The sequence below is a fragment of the Bubalus bubalis genome, chromosome 22 (assembly GCF_019923935.1).
Source record: "Bubalus bubalis isolate 160015118507 breed Murrah chromosome 22, NDDB_SH_1, whole genome shotgun sequence".
In the NCBI taxonomy this organism is placed as follows: domain Eukaryota; kingdom Metazoa; phylum Chordata; class Mammalia; order Artiodactyla; family Bovidae; genus Bubalus; species Bubalus bubalis.
Genome location: NC_059178.1, coordinates 40,289,824 through 40,315,524, shown reverse-complemented (window position 1 = coordinate 40,315,524; position 25,701 = coordinate 40,289,824). Strand labels below are relative to the sequence as shown.

The window sequence follows — 25,701 nt, the reverse complement described above, 5'->3', positions numbered from 1 at the left end:
GAAAACTACAGACTAATATCTCTAACAATATGGACACAAATATTCTCAATCAAATATGAATAAATTAATCCATTACTATATTAAAAATTATATATCATGATCAAGTGGAATTTATCTTAGCAATACAAGGTTAGCTTAACATCCAAAAATAATGTATTTAGAGAGTTTAATACTTCACTCTCAATAATGTTCACCAATAATAGAATGTCTGAGTATTGGCATAATCACACAATATATTCTTACTAGAAATGAGAATGTACAGTGTACATCTACAGAAAGCAATATGAATTTCACACACAGTGTTGAATGAAGGCTGAATTAAGAGAGTGCATATTGAGTTCCATTTACATAAAGTACAAAAATAGGCAAGACTAACCTATCATGTTAAGGGTTTAGTGTATGTATGCTATGCTGTCGCTCAGTCGTGTCCAACTCTTTGCAACCCCATGGACTGTAGCCTGCCAGGCTCCTCTGTCCATGGGAATTCTCCAGGCAAGAATACTAGAGTGGGTTGCCATGCCCTCCTCTAGGGTAGTTTCTATCTTTTAGGGCCAGAGGAGGGTAGTGGCTTGATGAGACTGCAGTAGGCACTTCTGAGGATGGATAATATTGTTTCTTCATCTGAGTGCTAGTAACACAAATGTGTTCAGTTTGTGACAATTCAGTAAACAGTGCACTTATTTACTTATAAAATGAGCATCACCTACTGATACTACTTGGTTGGTCTACATTCAGAGCATGACAACATAGATTAATGTACCATTTTTTATTATAGTGTTTCATCTTACTTCCTGAGACCTATCCAGTCTTATTCTCTCCCTATCAACTATTCCTCTATTCTTCTGTCTTCAATTTTTCTCCCCACTCACTCTTTATCTTTATTCTACAAATATAATTAGGTCTCTAATCTCCTTAGAAAACAAACTCCTTAAAATTCTGTTGTCTCAACCAATGAGTTTCCTCTCTTTTTCCTTCCTGCATTATCACATTTCTTGAAAGGAATTATTATCTATTCTCAGGGTCTTACCATACACTTCTTAACCCCAGGCAAGGACATTCCATAGGTAACATCTCTCTGGCCCTTCTTCTGCCCTTTGCCTTAATTCTAGCATCACCTTAGTTAGCATCTTCTCCAGCTCTCTGTAGCATCTCCTAGTCACTTCTTCCCTCTCCCGAGAGCTCTCCTGGCTTTTATGATGTTTGAACTAGCTGGGCCCAGCTTCCCTGAGAAGCTCCTTTCCTCTACCAGCTCTACCCCTTCATTCCCTCAGATACTAGTATTTTATAATTCCTTGTTTCTTTTTCCACAAGATCTCCCTTGGTAATGTCTTCCCTATCTTTAGTCATATTTTCAGATACTCGCAAATCTTGCTGAGTTTACATTTTTAACCGCCTGTCCTCTTTCATCTCTTTTGTCCTTTAATCCTGTCTACAAAGCACTGTCAGATACTGCCCCAGAATTACAATTCTGGCCATGTCACATGTAAATGGCCTGCACCGCTAACTAAATGCATTCCTGATTCCTTAGCAGGGCATTTGAAACTCTCCAAACCTGATCCCAACCCATCCCTTAACCTAGGATCCACCCAGCCAAGATGCTGGGCTAATTCCCCAGCGGGCCCTGAGCTTCCCACCGCTGTGCTCTCGCTCCTGCCGCTCCCTACGAAACACTGCACTCCTAAATCTCCATTTTACTCCGTCTGCGGCAAGGCTCAGCTTGAGTACCGCAGTCTTTGAGAAAATTAGTGACCTTCTACTGCTGGGTCCCGGATCCCCAAGCCCTTGCAGTCGACGGTGGGGTGTTTCTGCACATTACACTCTCGCCACGCTGGGGTAAGACCCCTTCCCCTATTCTCCGCCCTGTAGCTTCGAGAACTGTCCTTGCAGACAGCGTGTTCGTGGTGTGCGAATGTAATATGGTCCTCTGCCCCAGATTTACAGATGGTCGGTTCTATTTTTATCTCCTTGATGCTACACTAAGCTCTATCGCTATTTCTATTTTCCTGTTACAGTCTCCCGTCAACCGTTTTCGACCTGGGGCAGTCCCCACCAGGTCGCACCCAGAGACCCCTCCTTCTCCCGGTCCCCTCAATGGTCCTCTGAACCCCGCCGCGCCCCCGCCACAGAGCTGCAGTCCTCCGGGCGGCCTAGAGGGGCGCGCCGCCCCCCACTTCCGGCGCGCTCCGCCCGAGGTCATTCTGCCCCTCACCTGGGGTCAGTCCTCGCCGCCCGCGGAGCGAAGGGTGAGTGAGGCGGTGCGGCCCCGCGGCTCCGGGGCCCCGGGTGCTTCCCAAAATGCCGCTGTGCGGCCTCGGCCTGCCTAGGCCCCAGGCAGAGCATGCGGTTCTAAGTGGCCGCCCCTCAATGGTACCGTCTGGCCGCCCGCCCTTCTGTCGGTCGGCGCATCCGTCCGTCGGTCCATTCTTTCATGCTTTCATGTTTGTCCGCTTGCGGTTCATCCACCTGCCTTTGCATCCCCGGACTCCGCGAGCACTAACCGGGCGCTTCCTGTGTGCCTGGCCGCTGACGGAGGAGTCACAGGGGCACAGATGGAATCCTTCCTCCCATTTCACTCGCCCAGAGTTCGTTCTTGTGTCCTATCTCAGCCATCCTTCTTGACTTCCCCAGTCTAGGTTAGATTTATAGGTTAGATTTTTTTTTTAAACCAGCCACTCTCAGAGCACTTTCTACTCTCCCCCTTGTAGTTCTTTCACAATTAAATCAGGTAATTCCGTGCTTTTTTTCTTTTTTTCCCCTCTTTTTTTAAACATCTGCCTCTCCCCACTGTTTTTCAGTCCCTGGTGGCTCAGTGGTAAGGGCTTCCCAGGTTGGGCAGTGGTAAGGACTCCATCTGCCAATGCATGAGGTGCAAGAGACGCTGGTTCCATCCCTGGGTTGGGAAGATCCCCTGGAGAAGGAAATCCCATGGATAGAGGAGGCTGGGGGGCTACAGTCCATGGGTGGGGTGGGGGCGGGGACTGGTCACAGGAGTTGGCAAAAGTCAGACACGACTTAGCAACTCAACAACCACAATGCAAGGACATTGTCTTGTTTGTAACTCTTTCAGTGCCTAGCCCAGTGCCTGCACAAAGTAGGAACTCAATAAATGTTAGAGAAATGTATGAAAACACAGGCTTTCCTCAAAAGTGCAGTTGGTTTAGTGGAGAAGGCAGATGTGAAAGGGCAGTTCATCAGGGTACCCATCTAAGAGTATGGACTCTGGAGTCAGACCATTTGGTTTCAAAACAATCCAGACTACTTACTAGCCTTGTGACCTGAGACAAAGTACATAACATCTCTGTTTTTCTTCTGTAAAACTGTAGAATATAGGGTGCTATAAAGATGAATGAAGACACTTAGAACAGGTAGCTGATGCTTGACACTACAATGAAAGCTCAGTTAGTGTTTTCTGTTAAAGTTTAAGCAGACAAGGTAGATACTTTATACTGCAGTAGACAGGAATGTCCAAAAGTGCCCTGGACTTCCTTGGGTGTCTTGGACTAAGAGCTACCTGGGACCAGGATCTCATCTCCCAGAGGTGCTTCCAGCCTGCACCTGGGTCCCTTAGACAACTCCATAAACAGCTAACACTTAAATTCACACTTCTGGTCCAAAGCAGTCAACTTATGCCCCTTGGTGACAAAGCTGCTTTCTCATATTCACACAGTAAGAATGTAGAAGGAGCACTCCCTTGAATTAACTTCCATAAATTCCCTGGTGGTTCAGTGCAGGGGGTATGGATTGGATCCCTGGTCAGGGAACTAAAACCCTGCATGCTGCACACAGCCGGAAAAAACACAAAAAACAAAAGCCCAAAACGAAAGGAGAGAGGAAAAAAAAACACACAAACACACACACACACACCAGAATTCCTTTCTATGGGATAATGGAAGAATCAGGGGACCTGTGCTCTTTTTACTCACCACTCAGTAAGTTTCCCCAATAAAGCCTGTTCTGTAACCCATGCCTTCTGACGTGAAATTTGCGTTTCCCTTATCCACTATGTTGAGTGCTGTATGCATGATGTGTTGAGAATCTCCTCTGGGCCAAGTGTTTTAAAATGCAACTTTTATTGTTATTTAGTTATGGGGAGGTCAACAGATCAGGAGATGATTGGCGAGAAAAGGTAGTTTGTAACAGGTCCCAAAAGAGCAGGGGCATGCCTGGCGCACAGAGCCACTTGGGGAAGCCCCAGGGTCAGTTAGGAAGTGATACGAGCGGAAAGTGGGCAGGAGCCTTTATTGTGTCTTGTGTGGCAAGAAACAGGGCAAGGTCATCATTTAGGATTGGCTACTTTGAATAATTTCTAAGTAGGGACAGGGCTCTGAGGCATAGAGGTTGTCCCTGGTTGCTGATACCTGGTCCTGGGGTGATTAGGGCAGGGGAATGGTGGTCCTGGATGAGAAAGCCCCCTGGAGGAGGTGGTAGGTGTATGGGACTCTGGATTGGTTGCTTGGTATGTAAAAGGCATACCTGCAGGCAAGTTTGCTATCTCTTGAAATCTGCTAGCCCTGGAAAGAGCAGTCCCTCCTGTGTTGACAAGGCCCTAGATGTCAAAGCATCAGAATTTAAAAAATGCTTAATATATCAAGCAAAACTAAATATGTTATTCCAATTCCTGTAATAACTGATGAAAGCATTGTTGACTCCATTTTTAATGGAGAAGAAATGGAATCTCAGAAAGGTTTAGTTGGTGACTAATGTCATAGCTTTTAAGAGGCTGCATTATGATTCCACATTGTGGGGTCACCTGATTCCAAAGCTGGTGCTTTTCCTGGGAGCTAAGCCATCTCCTTGCAGTATGAGAAATTGGGGCTTTTTCAGACCTAATTAGGCATTCAACAGTGTTGACCACTGCCTGTTTTAAACTCTCCTTTCTTAACTGTAGTGCACTCTTTCTTTTATATATGTAACACCTACTATGTACCACACATTGGACTGGGTGATGGAGACACAGTGGGAGCAAAAATCTTGATGTGGCTTATAATCCCATTGTGGAGGATGATAGGTATTGCTTGAGCTTCTCTGGTGGCTCAGTAGTAAAGAATCCACCTGCAGTGAAGGAAATGCAGGAGATGCCACTTCAATCCCTGGGTCTGGAAGATCCCCTAAAGGAGGGCATAGCAAAGGAGCCTGGCAGGATACAGTCCATGGGGTCGCAAAGAGTTGGACACGGCTAAAGCAACTGAGCACACACGTATGGGTATTACTCAAATAATCCACTGAAGTATCAGTTCAGTTCAGTCCCTCAGTCATGTCTGACTCTTTGCAACCCCATGGGCTGCAACACACCAAGCTTCCTGTCCATCACCAACTCCCAGAGCTTGCACAAACTCGTGTCCATTGAGTCGGTGATGCCATGCAACCATCTCATCCTCTGTTATTCTCTTCTCCTGCCTTCAATCTTTCCCAGCATCAGGATCTTTTCAAATGAATCAGTTCTTTGAACCAAATGGCCAGAGTATTGGAGTTTCAGCTTTAGCATCAGTCCTTCCAAAGAACACCTAGGACTGATCTCCTTTAGGATGGACTGGTTGGATCTCTTTGCAGTCCAAGGGACTCTCAAGAGTCTTCTCCAACACCACAGTTCAAAAGCATCAATCCTTCGGCACTCAGCTTTCTTCACAGTCCAACTCGCACATCCATGCATGACTACTGGAAAAACCATAGCCTTGACTAGACGGACCTTTGTTGGCAAAGTAATGTCTCCGCTTTTCAATATGCTATCTAGGTTGGTCATAACTTTCCTTCCAAGGAGTAAGTGTCTTTTAATTTCATGGCTGCAGTCACCATCTGCAGTGATTTTGGAGCCCAAAAAGATAAAGTCTGACACTGTTTCCACTGTTTCCCCATCTATTTCCCATGAAGTGATGGGACCAGATGCCATGATCTTCGTTTTCTGAATGTTGAGCTTTAAGCCAACTTTTTCACTCTTCTCTTTCACTTTCATCAAGAGGCTTTTTAGTTCCTCTGCACTTTCTGCCATAAGGGTGGTGTCATCTGCATATCTGAGGTTATTGATATTTCTCCTGGCAATCTTGATTCCAGCTTGTGCTTCTTCCAGCCCAGCGTTTCTCATGATGTACTCTGCATATAAGTTAAATAAGCAGGGTGACAATATACAGCCTTGACGTACTCCTTTTTTCTATTTGGAACCAGTCTGTTGTTCCATGTCCAGTTCTAACTGTTGCTTCCTGACCTGCATATAGGTTTCTCAAGAGGCAGGTCAGGTGGTCTGGTATTCCCATCTCTTTCAGAATTTTCCACAATTTATTGTGATCCACACAGTCAAAGGCTTTGGCATAGTCAATAAAGCAGAAATAGATGTATTTCTGGAACTCTCTTGCTTTTTCCATGATCCAGCGGATGCTGGCAATTTGATCTCTGGTTCCTCTGCCTTTTCTAAATCCAGCTTGAACATCAGGAACTTCACGGTTCACGTATTGCTGAAGCCTGGCTTGGAGAATTTTGAGCATTACTTTACTAGCATGTGAGATGACTGCAATTGTGCTGGTAGTTTGAGCATTCTTTGGCATTGCCTTTCTTTGGGATTGGAATGAAAACTGACCTTTTCCAGTCCTATGGCCACTGCTGAGTTTTCCAAATTTGTTGGCATATTGAGTGCAGCACTTTCACAGCATCGTCTTTCAGGATTTGAAATAGCTCAACTGGAATTCCATCACCTCCACTAGCTTTGTTTGTAGTGATGCTTTCTAAGGCCCACTTGACTTCACATTCCAGGATGTCTGGCTCTAGGTGAATGATGTCACCATCATGATTATCTGAGTCATGAAGATCTTTTTGTACAGTTCTGTGTATTCTTGCCACCTCTTCTTAATATCTTCTGCTTCTGTTAGGTCCATACCATTTCTGTCCTTTATTGAGCCCATCTTTGCATGAAATGTTCCCTTGGTATCTCTAATTTTCTTGAAGAGATCTCTAGTCTTTCCCATTCTGTTGTTTTCCTCTATTTCTTTGCATTGATTGCTGAGGAAGGCTTTCTTATCTCTCCTTGCTGTTCTTTGGAACTCTGCATTCAGATGCTTATATCTTTCCTTTTCTTTGCTTTTCACTTCTCTTCTTTTCACAGCTATTTGTAAGGCCTCCCCAGACAGCCATTTTGCTTTTTTGCATTTCTTTTCTATGGGGATGGTCTTGATCCCTGTCTCCTGTACAGTGTCACAAACCTCAGTCCATAGTTCATCAGGCATTCTATCTATCAGATCTAGTCCCTTAAATCTATTTCTTACTTCCACTGTATAATCATAAGGGATTTGATTTAGGTCATACCTGAATGGTCTAGTGGTTTTCCCTACTTTCTTCAATTTAAGTCTGAATTTGGCAACCTGACTTGGCTCTTGAGAAACCTATATGCAGGTCAGGAAGCAACAGTTAGAACTGGACATGGAACAATAGACTGGTTCCAAATAGAAAAAGGAGTACATCAAGGCTGTATATTGTCACCCTGCTTATTTAACTTATATGCAGAGTACATCATGAGAAACGCTGGGCTGGAAGAAGCACAAGCTGGAATCAAGATTGCCAGGAGAAATATCAATAACCTCAGATATGCAGATGACACCACCCTTATGGCAGAAAGTGCAGAGGAACTAAAAAGCCTCTTGATGAAAGTGAAAGAGAAGAGTGAAAAAGTTGGCTTAAAGCTCAACATTCAGAAAACGAAGATCATGGCATCTGGTCCCATCACTTCATGGGAAATAGATGGGGAAACAGTGGAAACAGTGTCAGACTTTATCTTTTTGGGCTCCAAAATCACTGCAGATGGTGACTGCAGCCATGAAATTAAAAGACACTTACTCCTTGGAAGGAAAGTTATGACCAACCTAGATAGCATATTGAAAAGCGGAGACATTACTTTGCCAACAAAGGTCCGTCTAGTCAAGGCTATGGTTTTTCCAGTAGTCATGTATGGATGCGAGAGTTGAACTGTGAAGAAAGCTGAGCGCTGAAGAATTGATGCTTTTGAACTGTGGTGTTGGAGAAGACTCTTGAGAGTCCCTTGGACTGCAAGGAGATCCAACCAGTCCTGGATGTTTATTGGAAGGACTGATACTGAAGCTGAAACTGCAATACTTTGGCCACCTCATGTGAAGAGTTGACTAATTGGAAAAGACCCTGATACTGGGAGGGATTGGGGGCAGGAGGAGAAGGGGATGGCAGAGGATGAGATGGCTGGATGGTATCACTGACTCGATGGACATGAGTTTGAGTAAACTCCGGGATTTGGTGATGGACAGGGAGGCCTGGTGTGCTGTGATTCATGGGGTTGCAAAGAATCTGACACGACTGAGCGACTGAACTGAATTGAACTGAACTGGGGCTGTATATATACTGACAAAATGAGAGAAGTGCTCTGATGGAAAGGAACATGATTCTCTTTCATGACTTCCTGAATGGTCCAGGGTTCTCAAGCCTGCCTACACATCAGAATTGCTTGCAGACTGTTTTACAGATCTAAAACCCCATCCATGAGGTTCTGGCTCAGGCTGGGGTATGGCCCGGGAATCTGTAAAGTGACATGAGTACAAAGACAGACTCACCTGGGCTAAAGTGAGTTTGGAGTTTTAACTCCAAAGCTAAAGGGCTTTGGAGTTTTTTTGTCTTTAATTTTTATTTTATATTGGAGTATAGTTGACATAGGACTTCCCTCATAACTCAGTCGGTAAAGAATCTGCCTGCAATTCAGGAGGCCGTGGGTTTGATTCCTGGGTCAGGAAGATCCTCTGGAGAAGGAAATGGCGACCCACTCTAGTATTCTCACCTGGAGAATCCCATGGATAGAGGAGCCTGGCAAGCTACAGTCCATGGGATCGCAAGAGTCGAACTCGACTTAGCAACTAAACCACCACCTCCATAGTTGATTAGTGGGCTTCCCTGGTGGCTCAGATAATAGAGAATCTGCCTGCAATGCGGGGACTTGTGTTCGATCCCTGGGTCAGGAAGATTCCCCTGTAGAAGGGAATGGCTACCCACTCCAGTATTCTTGCCTGGAAAATCTCATAGACTGAGGAGCCTGGTGGGCTATAGTCCATGGGGTCACAAAGGCTCAGACAGGACTGAGTGACTAAGCACGTATATATAGCTAATTAACAATCTTGTGTTAGTTTCAGGTGTACAGCTAGGTGATTGTTACACGTGTTTGTATTGTATTTCAAATTCTTTTCCCATTTAAGTTGTTATAGAATGTTGAGCAGAGTTCCTTGTGCTTTACAGTAGGTCCTTGTTGATTATCCATTGTTTTTTTTTTGCTTTTTTGAAACTAGTTGAGGGAACAAGATCGGATCTGCAACTTGAAGAAGTCACTGTGGTTACATTAGAAGCAGACTTCGTTCTCATACAGTGTGACAAGGATAGTTGCTGAAATGAAGATGGTGCTGGTAGTGATGGGGAAAGGTAGATTCTGGAGATAGGAAATAAAATCAATAGGACTCAATTTGAATTAAATATAGGAAGAATATGTTAGGCATGCTTTCATGTTTCTGGCAATACAGCCAGATGGTTATTCCTGCTTTCTGAGGGGGATCTTCCTGGGAGAAGAGCAGGTTGCGGTGGGAGGAATCATCAGTTGATCATGGATGTGCTGAGTTTGAGGTCCTTTTGAGAAATTCAAGAGGATTTATGATGGGTGTGAGTCACAATAGGCAAAGAGAACTGGAGCTCAGATGGGAGCTCTAGACTAGAAGTGGATGGTAACTGAAGGTCAGGATGAGACTCCCGGGAGAGACTAAGAGCAGTGGTGGTGGGCTTAAGGCTGACCTGTGGAACTCTGATGTAGAGGAGGGTGGGCCTGTGAAGGAGATGGAGAAGGAGCAGTGAGAGTGCTTCAGCCACCCAGTGGAAGACAAGTTGGTGAGGGATAATATTTGTGCATTGTCATGGAATTTCTTAAATGTCAATTGTAAGAAGAACTAAAGAAATGTATTTAATATTTTCCAAGTACCACAAAATTAAGAAGAAAAATGTCCCTGAATTTCTCTTTGTTGAGGTCTCTCCTCTCTCACTATTCCTTACCTCTGCCTAGGCAGAGGTACTCTGTCCAGTACTTTTTACCCTGGCTGCACATCCGAAGCATCTATGGTGCTTATTGGAGTCCCACCCATGGAGATTCTGATTCAACAAGTCTGTCCTGATGTCTGTGTTCCATGGTTGATTCTAAGCCAATGCGCTCTGAGCCTGGCCTTTCTGAATTACCTGCATTTTCCTCAATGGGCCACATCCTCTTACTTGCCATCCCACTGCTTGCCTGAATGACCTTCTTCTACGGCTTTACCCAGCTCACACATATCAGGCTATGCTGAGATGATTCGCCCAGGCAGACAGTTCTTCCTGGTCTTGGTTATCTTTCTGGGCTACCTTGTCTGCTTCTCTCGATCTTTGGGTGTATTGCACTGTGTTTGTCATTTTCCTGTACTAAACTAGGAGTCCTTGAAAACAGACCTTTGTACCCTGAGAATCCTGATCAGTATACTGCCTAGCACAGAGCTCAAGTATTGTTGAGATAATGGATGAAGGAATCCATTCCTCTTTTCTTTGTGTTGTCTCAGAACCTTGTGACTTAAAGTCAAGAATAAACCTTCCTTTTATGTACATCACCGTGGCCATTCTCCATGACCTTTCCTTAACAGTTTCACCCTCATTCTTAATTTAATTTAGTATCAACCTAGATTGTCCTGGGCATTAACCCATTCTGTAATTTTAAAAAGCCAGTGCATCAGAGTTGGGCTACTCCTAGGTTCATGTCTTGACTTTGCTGTATACCAGTTTGCGACCTTGGGCAAATTATTTAGCTTTTGAGAACCTCAGTTTCCTCATCTGTAAAGTGGGGATGATAATGCATACCTGCTAGTGTTATTTACACTTTCTGATAAAATTGTATTTGTAAAGTGCCTTGCCCAAGGTAGGTTTATTAAGTGCAGATTCCCTTCTTTGGAGAGTTGTTGTTTAGTCGCTAAGTCGTATCCAACTCTTTGTGACCCCATGGATTGTAGCCTGCCAGGCTCCTCTCTCTGTGGGATTTCCCAGGCAAGAATAAATGGAGTGGGTTGCTATTTTCTTCTCCAGAGGATTTTCCCGACCCAAGGATTGAACCCAAGTCTTCTGCATTGGCAGGCAGATTCTTTACCACTGAGTCACTCAGGAAGCCCCTCTTTGGGGAGAACCCATGACTTAATAGAAAGAGCTAATAAATACTCTGGTTGCTGAGCACAGTTGTGCTGCTTACTGGCTGTGTGTCTTGGGTCCCTTTATGATTCTCAGCAGCCTCATTTGGAAAATGGGCACAATTATGATTGTCCTTACAGAATTCATAGGGAAGTTATATTAAATTTATGTTAAGTATCTCGCAGGTGCTTGGCATCTAGTAGGTGCTCAGTAAAATGGTGCTTGTTATTCTGAGGAGTAATAATACACTAGAGTGCTTTTCCTGCTTTCCATGATTTTTGAGCACTACTTACTGTCTCCCATGTTGTCTCTAACATGGTCACCAAAAGTTGAATTTATTTCAGTGATACTTAAACATTTTCCGTTTCACATCCTGAGAAAAATCCTGAATCATCTATGAATGTATCATTTATATGAAAGCTCCCATCTCGTCAGTTTCTTTACAGCGCTATGCTCTGTGTCACCTTGTCTTCAAACAGCTGAATTTATATTCTAAACACATCTTTTCCCCCTGTGTGACACTAGCATCGTCCACCTCAGGAGCTCCCTGAAGCATCAGAACTCAGAAGAAATCTCGTAGACACAGACCCATCTGCTCAGCACTTTGGCTAGGCAGCCTCTGAATTCAGATTGTCTCTGCCCAGAATGGCAGGGAAGTCTGCAGCCTTGGCCTACTGTGCTCCAAAAGGGCAAGAAAGACTCATCGTGGTGAAGGTCGAAGAAGAAAACTGTGTTTGGGGGCAGGACTTTGGCCGTCAGGGAAACGCCTGTAGCCAGGAGGCCTTCCGTCAGCGGTTCAGGCAGTTTGGCTACTCTGACTCCGCGGGGCCCCGGGAGGCGCTGGGCCGGCTCCGTGAGCTTTGCTGTCAGTGGCTGAGGCCCGAGGTGCTCAGCAAGGAGCAGATCCTGGAGCTGCTGGTGCTGGAGCAGTTCCTAGCCATCCTGCCCGAGGAGCTGCAGGCCTTGTTCCGAGAGAACCGACCAGAGAGCGGAGAGGACGCCGTGGAGATGTTGGAGGAGCTGGAGAAGGAGCTCGACGAGCCAAGGCAACAGGTAGGGAGGTGTTTTGTTGGCTTGTTTAACTGTTTGTAGGTTAATGAGAAAGCCATTCTAAGTGACTTGACTGGGCTACCAGAGAACGATAAAAATTTTTGTCTTTTGGCTTATTATTTGTCCACTAGGATCAAGTCACTAGAGCTATTAGCCTTATTGTTCTCTATCTAATCATTTGCTTGAGTTTCTGACTCTGGTTGGCCTGCCCTGTTATTCTAGGGGTTTTCCTCTTGGGTGTCCTCAGAATCATAGTGTTGGTACTTGATTACTCCTAGGACACAGCTCATGGCCAGGGAATGACCTGGAAGGAAATGACATCTGTGGGAGCACTGAAGTCACCGAGTATCCAGCTCCAGCCCTTGGAAAAGCGGGGCAAGAATGAGACTCAGGAGTGCCAGGCTTTCTGTGAGAGAGGTGAGGAGCCACGGTCCATGTGGGGTTGAGGATGGAGGTGAAGGTGTAAATGCGTGGCATGGGGCATTTTCTTAATGACTGCTGCTTGTGACTGTCATTAAATGTTGTGGAAAAGCCCCCTTACCTAGGAATATTCTTCCTTTGGCTCTGCCTAGAATCTGAAATTCCAACATAATTTCTAATTCTGGGTTAAGAGTTAAGGTCTCAGCACTTCCCAGATGGTCCAGTGGTTAAGAATTCGTCTGCCAATGCTGAGGACACGGGTTCCATCCCTGGTCAGGGAAGATCCCACCTGCCTCAACTAAACCAGTCCAGCACAACTACTGAAGCCCATGCTCCACCACACGAGAAGCACCCCAGTAAGAAGCGTGTGCACTGCAAGTAGAGAGTAGCTGCCTCGCCGCAACTAGAGAAAGCCTACATACAACAGCGAAGACCCAGCATAATAAAAAAAAATTAAAATTAATTAAAAAATTTTTAAAAGAAACTTAGAAAAAATTAAGGTCTCTAATAGAATTTTCTAATAATACCCATAATATTCAAAGACCAGTATTCTGTTTTTTAATATTATGGTCCTACTGTCGAGGCAATCCCTAAGATGAAGACGAATAATGTATCAGTAAGAGAAATTACATGGTAGCTTGAACAGGGAAAGTTTAGCATTAAGAATTATTAACTATGACAGGGGATTAATTACTAACTAGTTTTTAAAATCCCCATTAAGTATACAGAAATAACACATGTAGGGAGTCTCCGGGATTGAGGTGGATCACCCCAGAAAGGAACCAGTCTGCAAGAGGGTGCCACATCCTCTCCCTCCCCTGGCAGAGCTGAGGTCCAGACCTTGTTGAAGAGGGCACAGCTGTGGCCCGCTGAAATGTTCCCAGAAGTGCTTGCTGGCAGACTTGCTGGGAAACTGCTCTTTGGGGTTTGAGGATAGCCATTCATGGGTCAGGGGAGAGTGTTGTGTTCTAGGGGGCAGAATTCACTAAGAAGCCACCTTTTTGAGTGCCAGGAGCCCCCCATGGGGAGGTGCCATGACACGGAACTTAGTGGAAAGCCATGCTGAGGGATGGTGCCCTGCACCTTGCAGGGAAACAAAGAGAGCACACCAGAACCAGGAAGGGAAGACCTTCCTCCTCCAGTGTCTGTTTGGCCCCTATTGTTAGAGCGCACGTCGTGTCAGCGGCCAGGAGAAGTGTGTCACAGGCAGGGCATCGAAGCGTGGGCTTGAAGCTGACCAGGGGGCTTTATGTTATTGGCAAAGTCATCCCTATGGGCAGCACATACATCAGGCTTATTAACTTGTTTTCATGAACGAGTTTGTTACACCCACCTACCCTTCTGATTTCATCTTTACCAAACAATCTTATTAAGTTCCCATGAAACTTAGCTATAATAAAAAAGTACATTAGTCTAGTCTGGTCTGTGTGACGGTTACATTACTCATTCATTCTTATTGTGGTTTTCCTGCTCAGTTTCATGAGCTTGGCTAATGAGAGTTGACCCCAAGAGGTAAATCTATTCATTGTATGATGATAAAGTTAGGTTTATGAGGCCACAAGGTCAAGGGCTAGCTCTCAGATTTTGGCAGTTCACCAAAGGAACTCATGCATCTGTACGTTGAGACCTCCTGAGAAACTCCCTTCCAGCTCTCCTGACACATCATTTGCCAAGTGAACCATCTTCTGCATCCAGTAGGAGCTACATTCAAGTGGATTTTAACAATCATTTCCTCAAGTCCTCTGCCTTAAAGTAGGTAAATATCTAAATCAGTTAGAGTAGATTATTTCTATTTTAAGGTCTTAAGGAATGAGAGTGTCCTGTAATTTTTTAAGTCATTCTTGGTTTTTTCATTCTGATATTTGTTGTGGGCTGAATTATGTCCCCCTGCCCCCAATTTCTGTGTTGAAGCCTTAGCCTCCAGTACCTCAGAATATGACTGTGTTTGAGATAGAGCCTTTAAAGAAGTAAATAAGTTAACATGGGATTGTTAGGGTGATCTTGAATCCAGTATGATGGTGTCCTTATAAGAAGAGGAGATTGGGACATAACACAAATTGAGGGACAACCATATAAGGACACAGTGGAAAGAAAGCCACTGCAAGCCACAGAGAGGTAGACCTGGAGGGGGGAAAAAAAACCTGTCAACACATTGATTTTGGACTTCCAACCTCCAGAACTGTGAGAAAGTAAATTTCTGTTGTTTAAGCCATCCAGTGTATGGTATTGTGTTATGGCAGGCAGACTAGCCAACTAAAACAATCTTAAACTTCTTTTCTGGGTCGATATGAACTACTTCCAACTTTAATTCCATTTTATTTTATTTGTTCAGCAGAGTCCTCATAAAACACAACCTATTCTTGAAGGCAGTGAGTACACCACCCTTTAACTTTGTTTTAACTAAGCATCTCACTGCCTCTGACTCTGTGTTCCATCTCTCTGGTCATTCCCCTGGACATGCTTCAGGTTCTCCACATTCATTTGAACCACAGGGATAAAAAAATAAAATACTCTAATAAAGATCTGATTAGTTTATAAGGTAGATTCACACCCCTCTTACGTGTTGCACTTTGCATCTTTTTATTGTTCACTCTTTCACAGTGGTATTACATTTTTGACTCAATCCAGCCATCCTCATCCTCCGTTTATGCCTGGTTCCCTAAGTATATGGCCTTGAATGGCCTTTACTGGATTCCTGATGAATCTCGTTATGCTGATCTCTTTCTTAGTCATGAGGGTTTCACCTCCACTTCTGAAGGATTAATGTGGATCATTTCACATCTTTTACCTAGGTCCTGAGGTTTAAATCATTGGAGGAATCCACTCTGACAGGATTGTAAGAGCCATCACGTAATTTTTACAACCTTACACCCTCGTTATATAATATATAATATAATTTTCCTGTAGCTTCTTCACTAGCCTAATAGTATGTCTTGCAAGAAGAAAAGTCTGAGTTGAAGATTTGAGTGCAGGTGGTTTGCTGAGAACATGCTCTTCAGGAGAACTCTGGATGGAGTGAGAGAGGTAGGGTTAGGAAGGGGCAAGATCAAGAAACCTAGCTTTGGCTTAATCCATGTGGTGGGGCTTTGCAGGGATCCCCCCTGGAGCATAATTGTACTGCTGAGTTGTCCCTTCTTGAGTTGGGGTGGAGGGTGGTGAGGGTGGAGTAATTTCCTAGGCCGGGTGGCTTTCATCTGCCAGGGAAAGTCTCCAGAGAAGGGGACAGCTGTAGGTCATTAGGAGCCAACAGTTGCAGCAGCTGAGGGAAGGAAGCACCATACTGGTGAAGGTGATTTGGGTGGGCAGTGGAGCATCATCTTTATAGTGTTATCCTGTGCAATTAAGGCTGAGTCCCTAGGTAAGAGGATTTTAGACCATACAGTGTATTGAAAAGGTAGGGAAGTAGTGGGGTGGGATGAAAATGAAAGTGAAATCACTCAGTCGTGTCCAACTCTTTGGGACCCCGTGGACTGTAGCCTACCAGGCTCCTCCCTCCATGGGATTCTCCAGGCAAGAGTACTGGAGTGGGTTGCCATTTCCTTCTCCAGGAGATCTTCCTGACCCAGGGATTGAACCCGGGTCTTCCGCATTCCAGGCAGACGTTTTAACCTCTGAGCCACCAGGGGATGTTATATAGAAGAGCTTTTCTACAGGGAAACCTATGGCTTATTTCTCTTCCAGAGTGCCTCCTATAATCTTTACTCTGCCCTCCAGCCTCTGGACTTTGGGCTTGGTTGTGAATTATCATTCATTCTTGGGAGATATTAATTAGATTATTTGGCTTATTTTTGTACAAATATTTCTAAATACTCAAGTAGTCATTTGTTATTCTACTTTCAGTCTTTCATTTCCATAAATTATTCTAGTTAACTGTTTATCCTAATATTTTTATATAATAAACATATATAGTTGAAAGAATACAAGTCTTGATATTTTCCTGATCTATACATCTAAGGTCAGGATTTTTACTGGTCTCATGATTTGACTTCATGTAATTACAGAATTTGAAGAGGTATTTTCAGTTCAGTTCACTCAGTCGCGTCCGACTCTTTGCAACCCCATGGATTTCAGCAAGCCAGGCCTCCCTGTCCATCACCAACTTCCAGAGTTTACTCAAGCTCATGTCCATTGAGTCAGTGATGCCATCCAACCATCTCATCCTCTGTCACCTTCTCCTTCCGCCTTCAGTCTTTCCCGGGACCAGGGTCTTTTCAAATGAGTCAACTCTTCACATCAGGTGGCCAAAGTATTGGAGTTTCAGCTTCAACATCAGTCCTTCCAATGAATATTCAGGACTGATTTCCTTTAGGATGGACTGGTTGGATCTCCTTGCAGTCCAAGGGACTCTCAAGAGTCTTCTCCAAAACCACAGTTCAAAAGCATCAATTCTTTGGTGCTCAGCTTTCTTTATAGTCCAACTGTCACATCCATACATTACTGCTGGAAAATCCATAGCCTTGACTAGATGGACCTTTGTTGGCAAAGTAATATTTCTGTTTTTTAATATGCTGTCTAGGTTGGTTATAACTTTCCTTCCAAGGAGTAAGAGATATTTTAAATCCTGTAAATTATGTAACTGTTCTAATGTTCACAGCCCTAATTTTGTCCCTACAAAATTTTATTGCCACTTTATATACTAATAATTTGATCTATTTACTACTTTCGGAAAATTTCTCATTGGGTTGTTACTTCTCTGACTTTAACCAAGTTGGTGCTTATTATTCTTCAGCCTTTTTTATATATTATGCTTTTATTTATAATTTTTCCCTTTTCAAACAAGCACAGGCTTGATTAAGTTTCTGTCTAAGATCCAAGAACAGTGTGAATTTGAGTGTTCCATCCTAATCTAAGAGGCAGTGTCGTCCATCTGTGATTTCTGGTAAGGAGTGAGGGAAAGAGAAGCTGGATAGCCCTCTGCTTTGGTCAGGTAATCATTGTGAGACTTTATTGTTGTGTTTGAAGTATCATAAACTACAAGAATTCAGAAAAGGTATTTATTTTCATATAAAAACATGCTTTTTTACAAAAATAAAACAAAAATGTTAAAAAAACTTTTTTTCCCCTTAGTGCAATTATAGCCATGCTTCCTTCCAATAAGGAAGGCAGATGACATGGAGGGAAAACTGTAAACCTTGATGTGAAGCATCTTTGGTTGAATCCTAACTCTACCAACTGTTTATTCTGTGACCTTACATCGGTGATCTTCGGTGGTGGGTCAGTGATAAAGAACTTGCCTGCCAAGAAGGAGACCTGGGTTCCATCTTTGGGTCAGGAAGATCCCCTGGAGAAGGAAATGGCAACCCGCTCCAATAATCTCATGGACAGAGGAGCCTTGGTGGGCTACAGTCCATGGGGTCACAAAGAGTCAGACAAGACTTAATAACTAAACAACAGCAACAAGAGATATCAATGATATAGCCTCTCTGAGTCTTCATTTCCTGATCTGTAGAATGTGTATAAGTTTAGAGGACTTTGAGGAGGTGGAAAGTAACTTAACAGTTTTTCAGATTTTCTCCATGCAAAATAATTCAAATTACCTTAGCCATCATTTAGTAGCCTCCTGTTTTGAGTTACTAGAAATGTAGAAATGAGAGGGGCATGTTGTGTGAGAGCTGAAGGTTTGGCACCAGGCAGTCATATCTGCCTCTCCTTTCCAACCTTCTTTGACCGTTTATCAATAAAAAAGTGAACATAGAAGACTCCCACCAGACCCTGAATAAGTCAGGAATTCACAAGATTCCTTTTATTATGCTCTGCATATCGTATTCTATTTGCTTGTAATTATTTGATCAACTAAGAACTTACCAGAATCTGCCATTTACCTTTGCACCCCCTGTGTGTGTGCGTGCTAAGTTGATTCAGTCGTGTCTGACTCTTTGGGACTCTAGGGACTGTGGCCCTCAGTCCATGGGATTCTTCAGGCATGAATACTGGAGTGGGTTGCCGTGTCTTCCTCCAGGAGATCTTCCCAACCCAGAGATCGAACACACGTATCCTGCATTGGCTGGTGGGTTCTTTACCACTAGCACCACCTGGGAAGCCCTTGTACTGCCTACCTCTGTTCAGTTCTAAACCTTGAAGTGTTTTCTAATTGTATCTTCTGCTCTCCTGTTTTTCTAGAAGGACTAGATTCAAGACTCAGACATCTTTCTTTAGCCTACTTGTTCCTAGTTGTTCCTCTTTTCCTTTCCCTCATTACCTAAAAACACACCTTCTCCTCTAACCCAGGACTGTCTCCCAGCTTCCTGCTCTGTCACTGCTACCCCTGTTTACCACCATCTCCTTTAGCTAATGTCTTTCACTGTTCACTATCTCTCTTTTCCCAGGCTGACTCTCATTCTAGTCTATATTACTGTCTGGGGACGGGCTCCTCTCACAACCCCAAGTCACTTCTCTCTCTCTTTTTTTTTTAACCATTTTTATTTTTTATTTAATAAATAAAACTGAAACCAAGTCACTTCTCTTAATTGTAGATTTGGAAGCTAATTTTTAATAGTTTTCCTTCTAATAGGTAAATACCTATTTTACTTGATTTCTTTTCTATTCTCACTATAGTAAGTTTTTTCTTCCAGCATGGGGAGCAAATGACACTTGCATATTCTATTCACATTTTTAGATGGCAAGCTGGTGGCTGACAGAGTATTGACAGCAAAGCAAGAAAGTATTGAATGTGTTGCATCAGCAACCACAATACCTCCAAGACGACTCCCTGGGGAAACTCCTTCAGGACAGATACTTGAAGAAGCTTTAGGAGGTCTGGACAATTTTGAGAAGCTGAAAGGCAGTGCTTCTGGGAACAAACTGAGTCAGTTCCCTTCCCAGGAAAAACATTTTAGACTGGCAAGCTTCACCAAGAAAATCGCCACAGAAAAGCATTTCCTGGAAGGTAATGAAAGTATAGGAAGCCTCAGCCTGAACTCAAACTCTATAACACAACCGAGAATTCTTTCTGGGGGTAAGCTCTATGAGTGCTTGGACTGCGGGAAAGCCTTTTGCCAGAGCTCAAAGCTGATTAGACATCAGAGAATTCATACTGGAGAGAGACCTTATACATGTCAAGATTGTAGCAAAGCCTTTAGTCTGAGATCAGACCTTGTTAGACATTGGAGAATTCATAGTGGTGAAAAACCCTATGGATGTTGTGAATGTGGAAAAGCCTTCAGGGGCAGCTCAGAGCTCATCCGGCATCAGAGAATTCACACTGGAGAGAAGCCTTATGGATGTGGTGAATGTGGGAGAGCTTTCAGCCGGAGCTCAGCCCTTACTCAGCATAAGAAAATTCACACTGGAGACAAAGGCTATGAATGTACTGAATGTGGTAAGGCTTTCAGTAGAAGCTCTATCCTTATTGAACATCAGCGAATTCACACTGGAGAGAAACCTTATGAATGTAATGCATGTGGAAAATCCTTCAATCAAAGCTCAGCCCTCACCCAGCATCAGAGGATCCACACTGGGGAAAAGCCTTATGAATGCAGTGAATGTAGGAAGACCTTTAGGCATAGATCAGGCCTCATGCAGCATCAGAGAACTCACACCAGAGTGTAACTCTTTGGGTAAGAGTTGTACGATTGTGAAATGCTAGGAATTCACTTTGGGGGTGAGACTCCACAGAAGATAAAGGTTTTCTGAGAGCAGAATTCTTGTCCTTCCAGTGCAATGAACTGTTGTAAGAGCAGATCCACAGAAGGATATTTGTTGAAGTGTTGAATGGGTACCTTCACAGTAAATCTGGGGTTAGGGAAGAGATCCTGAGAGAGGTCCTTATAAGATGGTCTAGGAGGTGATGCCTCCAATGGCAAGGATCCCTGCCCAGGCAAGAGCATTTGTATTTGGCAGGTGAAGGCACATGCCAAATTATCCAGTTCTCTGAAATGTTGTATTGTGAGGTTGTGAAACGTTGAATTATGCCCTGGATCAGTTTAGTAGTATCTGGGGAATGGTGACTCATTCTCCTCCCACATCAGTTCTCTCCTCAGCCCTGGCCTTCCTGCTGAGGTCTGCTTATTTACTGAGCGCCTGGTATGTGCCATTCATCAGGGGCAGACATGGCCATTGCATCTTGAGTTAAGGGCTAGTAAGTTTTATATATATATATATGTATGTGTGCATGCTCAGTTGCTTCAGTTATATCTGACTCTTTGCGACCCCAAATTCCTCTGTCCATGGGATTCTCCAGGCAAGAATACTGGAGTGGGTTGCTATTTCCTCCTCCAGAGGATCTTCCCGACCCAAAGATCTAACCTGCATCTCTTGCAGCTTCTGCATTGCAGGCGGATTCTTTACCACTGAGCCACCACGGAAGCCCTTACATATATATGCATATTCAGAAATATATATACACATATTCATATATGTGAGTATATGTATATGTGTGGTGTGCATGTATGATTCTGTTGAAATGCATGGATGGCAAGGGATACCTAACCTGGTCCATGAGTCACCAAAGGCTTCCTGGATGTGATGAAATCTCAGCTGAGACATAAAAGGTGGGTAGAGGTTAGCTAGAACAAAGCGAGAAGGAAGAGAATGTTACATGCAGAGGTTATCGCATGCTGCATGGCATGAAGAGAGGATCTGGAACCATCCCTTCTTCTGACACTTCTCTCTGGCAACAATTTGTTCTTGTGGCCCCTGGTTCAGAAGCCAGGAGAGGTGTTGGTTCCTCGCTTCCTATTTAGTCACTGAGTTGGGTAGCCAATCCCAATCTCTTGAAGTACTCAGAGAATTAGTGTGATGGGAGACTTGGCTGTGATGCATGAAAAAGACATGTTTGTACATTTAGGAAGGAGTACATATTGGATGCTAGAGGGACAGTGTGGACTAGAGTGCTTGTGTCTCATGACCCTGGGGCCCATAAATGAGAAGCTGACAAGAACACGGGAGTAGGAGGTCTTCCCAGGCTCCACTATGTCTCATTCCCTGCTTGCCCTCCTCTTCATCAGACTCACAGATGCTAAGCTACTTGAGGGCAATGAGTATTTGTTGAATTACCCTCTCAGAGTCCTCAAAACTCAACTTTTCTAATTTTTGTCAGTTTTAATTAACTCACCAGTAATTGTTGAGGGCAGTTAATACCTAAGAGAAAGTCTGAGTCCTCTTCTAGGATACTCCAGTTTCCCTTCCTGATGCTGTCACTTCTGAAGAAGACATGGTGATCAAAGCTGTTGTGGGTAACAGGGGAGGTGGGACTGGGGGACCAGCCTTTGTGTCCAGAGGCCGTAGGATCACTAGTGAGGTCAATCAGATATCTAAAAAGATTTTTCAGATGGATAGAGTTGCCTTTTCCTGTAGGTGACAATCAAATGATTTCATGTTTTTAATACCATTGAATATCTTTTCCTGATTGTGAACTATAAATGTTGATAGTATAGAAAATGAGAAAGTATAAATCACCCAGGATCCCATCATCCATAGAAACACTGTTAACATTTCAGAGTACTTTCTATTCATTTTTTTAACCCATCAACCCTAATATATATAATATACACACATATATATTTTTTCTTGGTAATAATCTTGTCTGGTGAATCATTCTTAGTAACTGATTTTTAACATTTATACTTTTGAATATATACTTCAACTGTTCATTAAAAAAATTTTGGTAGTTGATTTACGATATTGTAAATTTCTGCTGTAAGCAGTGATTCAGTTATATATCTATATATTCTTTAACATACTTGTTTCCATTATGATTTATCTCAGGACATTGAATATAGTTCCTTGTACTATACAGTAGGACCTTGTTGTTATACTTCAGCTATTTAGTGTGAGAATGTAATGCAAGATGTCTTGTAATAAAATTTGAGTTTTAAGTTTTGCTTTGAAATTGATCACTCAGTAATAAGCACAGTAACACAAGTGGAGACATGTTGGGGGAACAGGGGAAGGAGCTGTGGAAGGCTGGGAGCTGGTGATCTCAGCTTTGATTCCATGGCCAAAATGTGTCTGAGATGCTAGCTAGTCCCTGGGGATGCAGTTCATCGGGTGAAGCCACAAAATTGAGGGGCCTTCTGGGGCTGCACTGTGGTTGAAAGAACCTGGGAATCAGAGCAAGTCCCCTCTGAACACACATGCCCTGCATCCACCAGAATCAGGACACTTCCCCACCCGTCTTGAGAGCAAGAGTCTGGGAGAATGCCACAGCTTTCCCCTCTCCTCTCAGCAGGTCCTTAATACAATCACATGTGAAGGAAAACCCCATGACCCTCTAGATCTGCCATCGTTCGTGCCTGCCAAGGAGACAGCCGCGAATGGTAAAGTTACTGAGCAGCGGTGTCTGGTTCCGGCCCATCAGAAAGCAGGGGGTGGGTCTGTCTACTCACCCTCCCTCTTGACTTTGCAGAAATGCTCTCCAGATGAGTTCCTTCTGCACGGAAATGACTGGCAAGTCTCCCTGCTCTGAGGATTCACTTCAAGGGGCAAAAGAAGCAATGCTGTTCACAGGGGAGTTAAGACCAAGGTCAGACGTGTTTAAATTTCTAATTCTCTCATCTAGACAGTGTTAACTAGCCTGTGGACGTGAGGGAGAGGTAGAAAACTGGTATTAAGCACTGTGCCTACATCCCACATCTTTTAAAATCCAAGAATTTGTGCAGGATCCGTTTAGGGTAAACAGTGCACTGCCTCTCCACCCCAAGAAATGAGGGCTCTGAGCAGAAAAGAAAGATGGGTTACTTTTCCTCCAGCAATTCTGGTGAAGGAAAAAACAATTACCTTTGGCATCTACCTTATTTGGTGCCCATTCCCTCCCCCCACCCCCCCATCTCATAAACATAAGACTGTTGAAGCTTTAACTCTTAAAGAGATCACCTACTTCAGCTCCTTTGGACTGAGGGTCCAGAGTTCTGTGACTTGCTTGTGGTGCAGAATTCATGGAAAAGCACCAATGAGAACAGAAGTCTTCCTGTCAAGGCTACTGTTCTTCACAAAAATTTATAATTTGCAGACTTTTTTGTACACTAGTGAGGTGAATACATCTGCATTGTCATTTACCAGTGAGGAAGTCACAGATAGTTAATGAGTTAACTGACCTCCTAGGACTCAGAAGGGACAAAGATGCTATAGAACGCACGTGCTTTTCTTGGTGTTTTTCAACTATCCTAGGCTTCCATTCCCTTTTAAACCTTTTGTTCCTCTAACTTTAGAAGTTTGAGGTATTTATTATAGGAAACGTTGGAAGACACAAGCACAAGAAAAAAAATTAAATCACCTATAATCTTATTACTCAGATGTAACCAGTATGGCAAATCAACATATATATTTCCAGTATTTTTAATGCATAAATATATTTTTTAAATGAATCATATTGTATGCAGTCTTGTGTTTTTACTTAAGATGTGCTTTGTCATTTATTATTAATCAGCATCACTTTTTAAAACACCTTTGTATACATTCACGATGGTTTCTGAAGCATACATTTCCAGGTAGAATTTTAACAAAAGGCAACATTTAAGGCTTTTGGTGTTGATTGCCAGACAGCGTCTATTCACACCTCACCAGCAGCATCAGAGTCCCAATTTCCCTGAATCTTTGTCAAGTTTTATGAGGGGGGAAGAATTGCCACCTCAACTCTTGCTTTAATATACATCTTTAATTCTAGCAAGGCTAACATTTATTGTCCGTTGGCATTTATACTTTTGTGACTTGCCTATTTAAGTACTATTTCTTCTACCGGGACCTTTTCATGGGGAGATGGTACAGAGAAGTGGCTCCATGGACATGTTCTGGATTCCTACTGCCTGGCTTTCCAGTCTGACCTCACCACTCCGTAGCTACATGATCTTGAGTAAGCCATGACCCTAAGCCTTCATTCACCTCATCTCTAAAATATGGGCTGTCTGAGAAATAACACATCTATACAAAGCCTTTGCACGTACCTATTATGTTTCTTACCAATATACATTAAGAACTCTATGGAGAGTATCTGCCTTTTGTAATGTATGTTGTAGCAATTCCTACTTAGCATTTGTTCTACCAGTTTCAGTTTGATTGGGTCTGCCTCTGTGGAAGAGGAACAGGAGTTGAATGGCTTTACCATGCTATTCTGTTACATGTAACTGATCATTTTTTACATTCTCTTTCCAAGCCTGAGCTGTAGCCCTCCCACCATTCTTGTTGGTTAGTACAAGCTCACGCCCCAGTAGGAGCATTACGTCTCTATCTATCCTCATGAAAACCCTTCTCTTTCCTATGTACAGGACACGAGATTCCCAAAGGTTTGTATCTTTGGTTAAGGTGTGTGATGTGCTAAGTCACATCAGTTGTGTCCGACTCTGTGACCCTATGGACTGTAGCCCACCAGGCTCCACTGTCCATGGGATGCTCCAGGCAATTCTGGAGTGGGTTGTCATGCCCTCCTTCAGGGAATCTTCCCTGACCCAGGGATTGAATCTGCATCTGTCTCCTGCACTAGCAGGCAGGTTCTCTACCACTAGTGCCACCTGGGAAGGTGTGTTATACCTCCAACCTATTAGAAGCTTTAAGCAACATGTCTTCCTGTGGCTGACTAAACTCTATACCCTTCTGCATTGCACTGAGAAGCACCTGTCTGAGGAGACATTTCCTGCTGGATCCCTCAAAAGAGGGCAGTCTCTGGATGGACTATGACTGGTACTGTTACTTCCCTTTAATGTGGTCTTTGACAAACTTCCCAAGGCTGAGATACTTCTGATAAAAAGACGGAACTGAACACATGTGAGGTGCTTGGAGAAGAAAAAGCGACCCAGCAATGGACAAATATTTTTTAGCACCTGAGGCGGGTGTGCACACTGTTGTGGAGGCACAGCCCCAGAGACAACGGGGCAGCATGGCAGCTTCTGACCCCGAGCCTTGGGAACTAGAAGCTGAGGTCTGACCAAAGAACCAAAGGAGTCCTTACACCTGCAAGGGAGAGAGCTGAAACTCTAGGACTCTGCTAGACTGGGCTCTTTCTGCCAACCCCCCCCCCCCCCCATCCCCACCCTCCCCCACATGGAAGATCTAGCCTCCAGGATAGACAAGGAAACGACCTATTAACCCTTACCCGGGATCACACAAACCAAGACAAAG

At 43.7% G+C, this 25,701-nt stretch overlaps 1 protein-coding gene across 3 annotated transcripts; it reads left to right on the top strand.

Annotated features, from left to right (window-relative positions):
• The first annotated feature begins 913 nt into the window (after positions 1-913).
• Positions 914-20,852, top strand: ZSCAN30 (zinc finger and SCAN domain containing 30). 3 transcript variants are annotated; one of them, XM_006059143.4, is made up of 4 exons: positions 914-1,833; positions 11,707-12,234; positions 12,510-12,648; positions 19,268-20,852. In XM_006059143.4, exons 2-4 carry the CDS (start codon positions 11,827-11,829, stop codon positions 20,197-20,199), a joined length of 1,479 nt encoding a protein of 492 aa, XP_006059205.3. In that variant the 5' UTR covers positions 914-1,833; positions 11,707-11,826; the 3' UTR covers positions 20,200-20,852. The 3 variants fall into 3 exon arrangements, with proteins under 3 accessions (XP_006059205.3, XP_006059204.3, XP_044790617.1); XM_006059142.4 differs by lacking the exon at positions 914-1,833 and adding an exon at positions 1,860-2,243; XM_044934682.2 differs by lacking the exons at positions 914-1,833; positions 19,268-20,852 and adding exons at positions 1,860-2,243; positions 12,843-16,787.
• Positions 20,853-25,701: the final 4,849 nt, after the last annotated feature.

Bases quoted from the DNA above. Each gene is read 5' to 3' on its own strand.
- ZSCAN30 (XM_006059143.4), top strand. From the start codon at position 11,827: ATGGCAGGGAAGTCTGCAGCCTTGGCCTACTGTGCTCCAAAAGGGCAA. The intron at 12,235-12,509 runs GTAGGGAGGTGT...GATTACTCCTAG, and splicing joins TCGACGAGCCAAGGCAACAG to GACACAGCTCATGGCCAGGG. The intron at 12,649-19,267 runs GTGAGGAGCCAC...TCACATTTTTAG, and splicing joins CCAGGCTTTCTGTGAGAGAG to ATGGCAAGCTGGTGGCTGAC.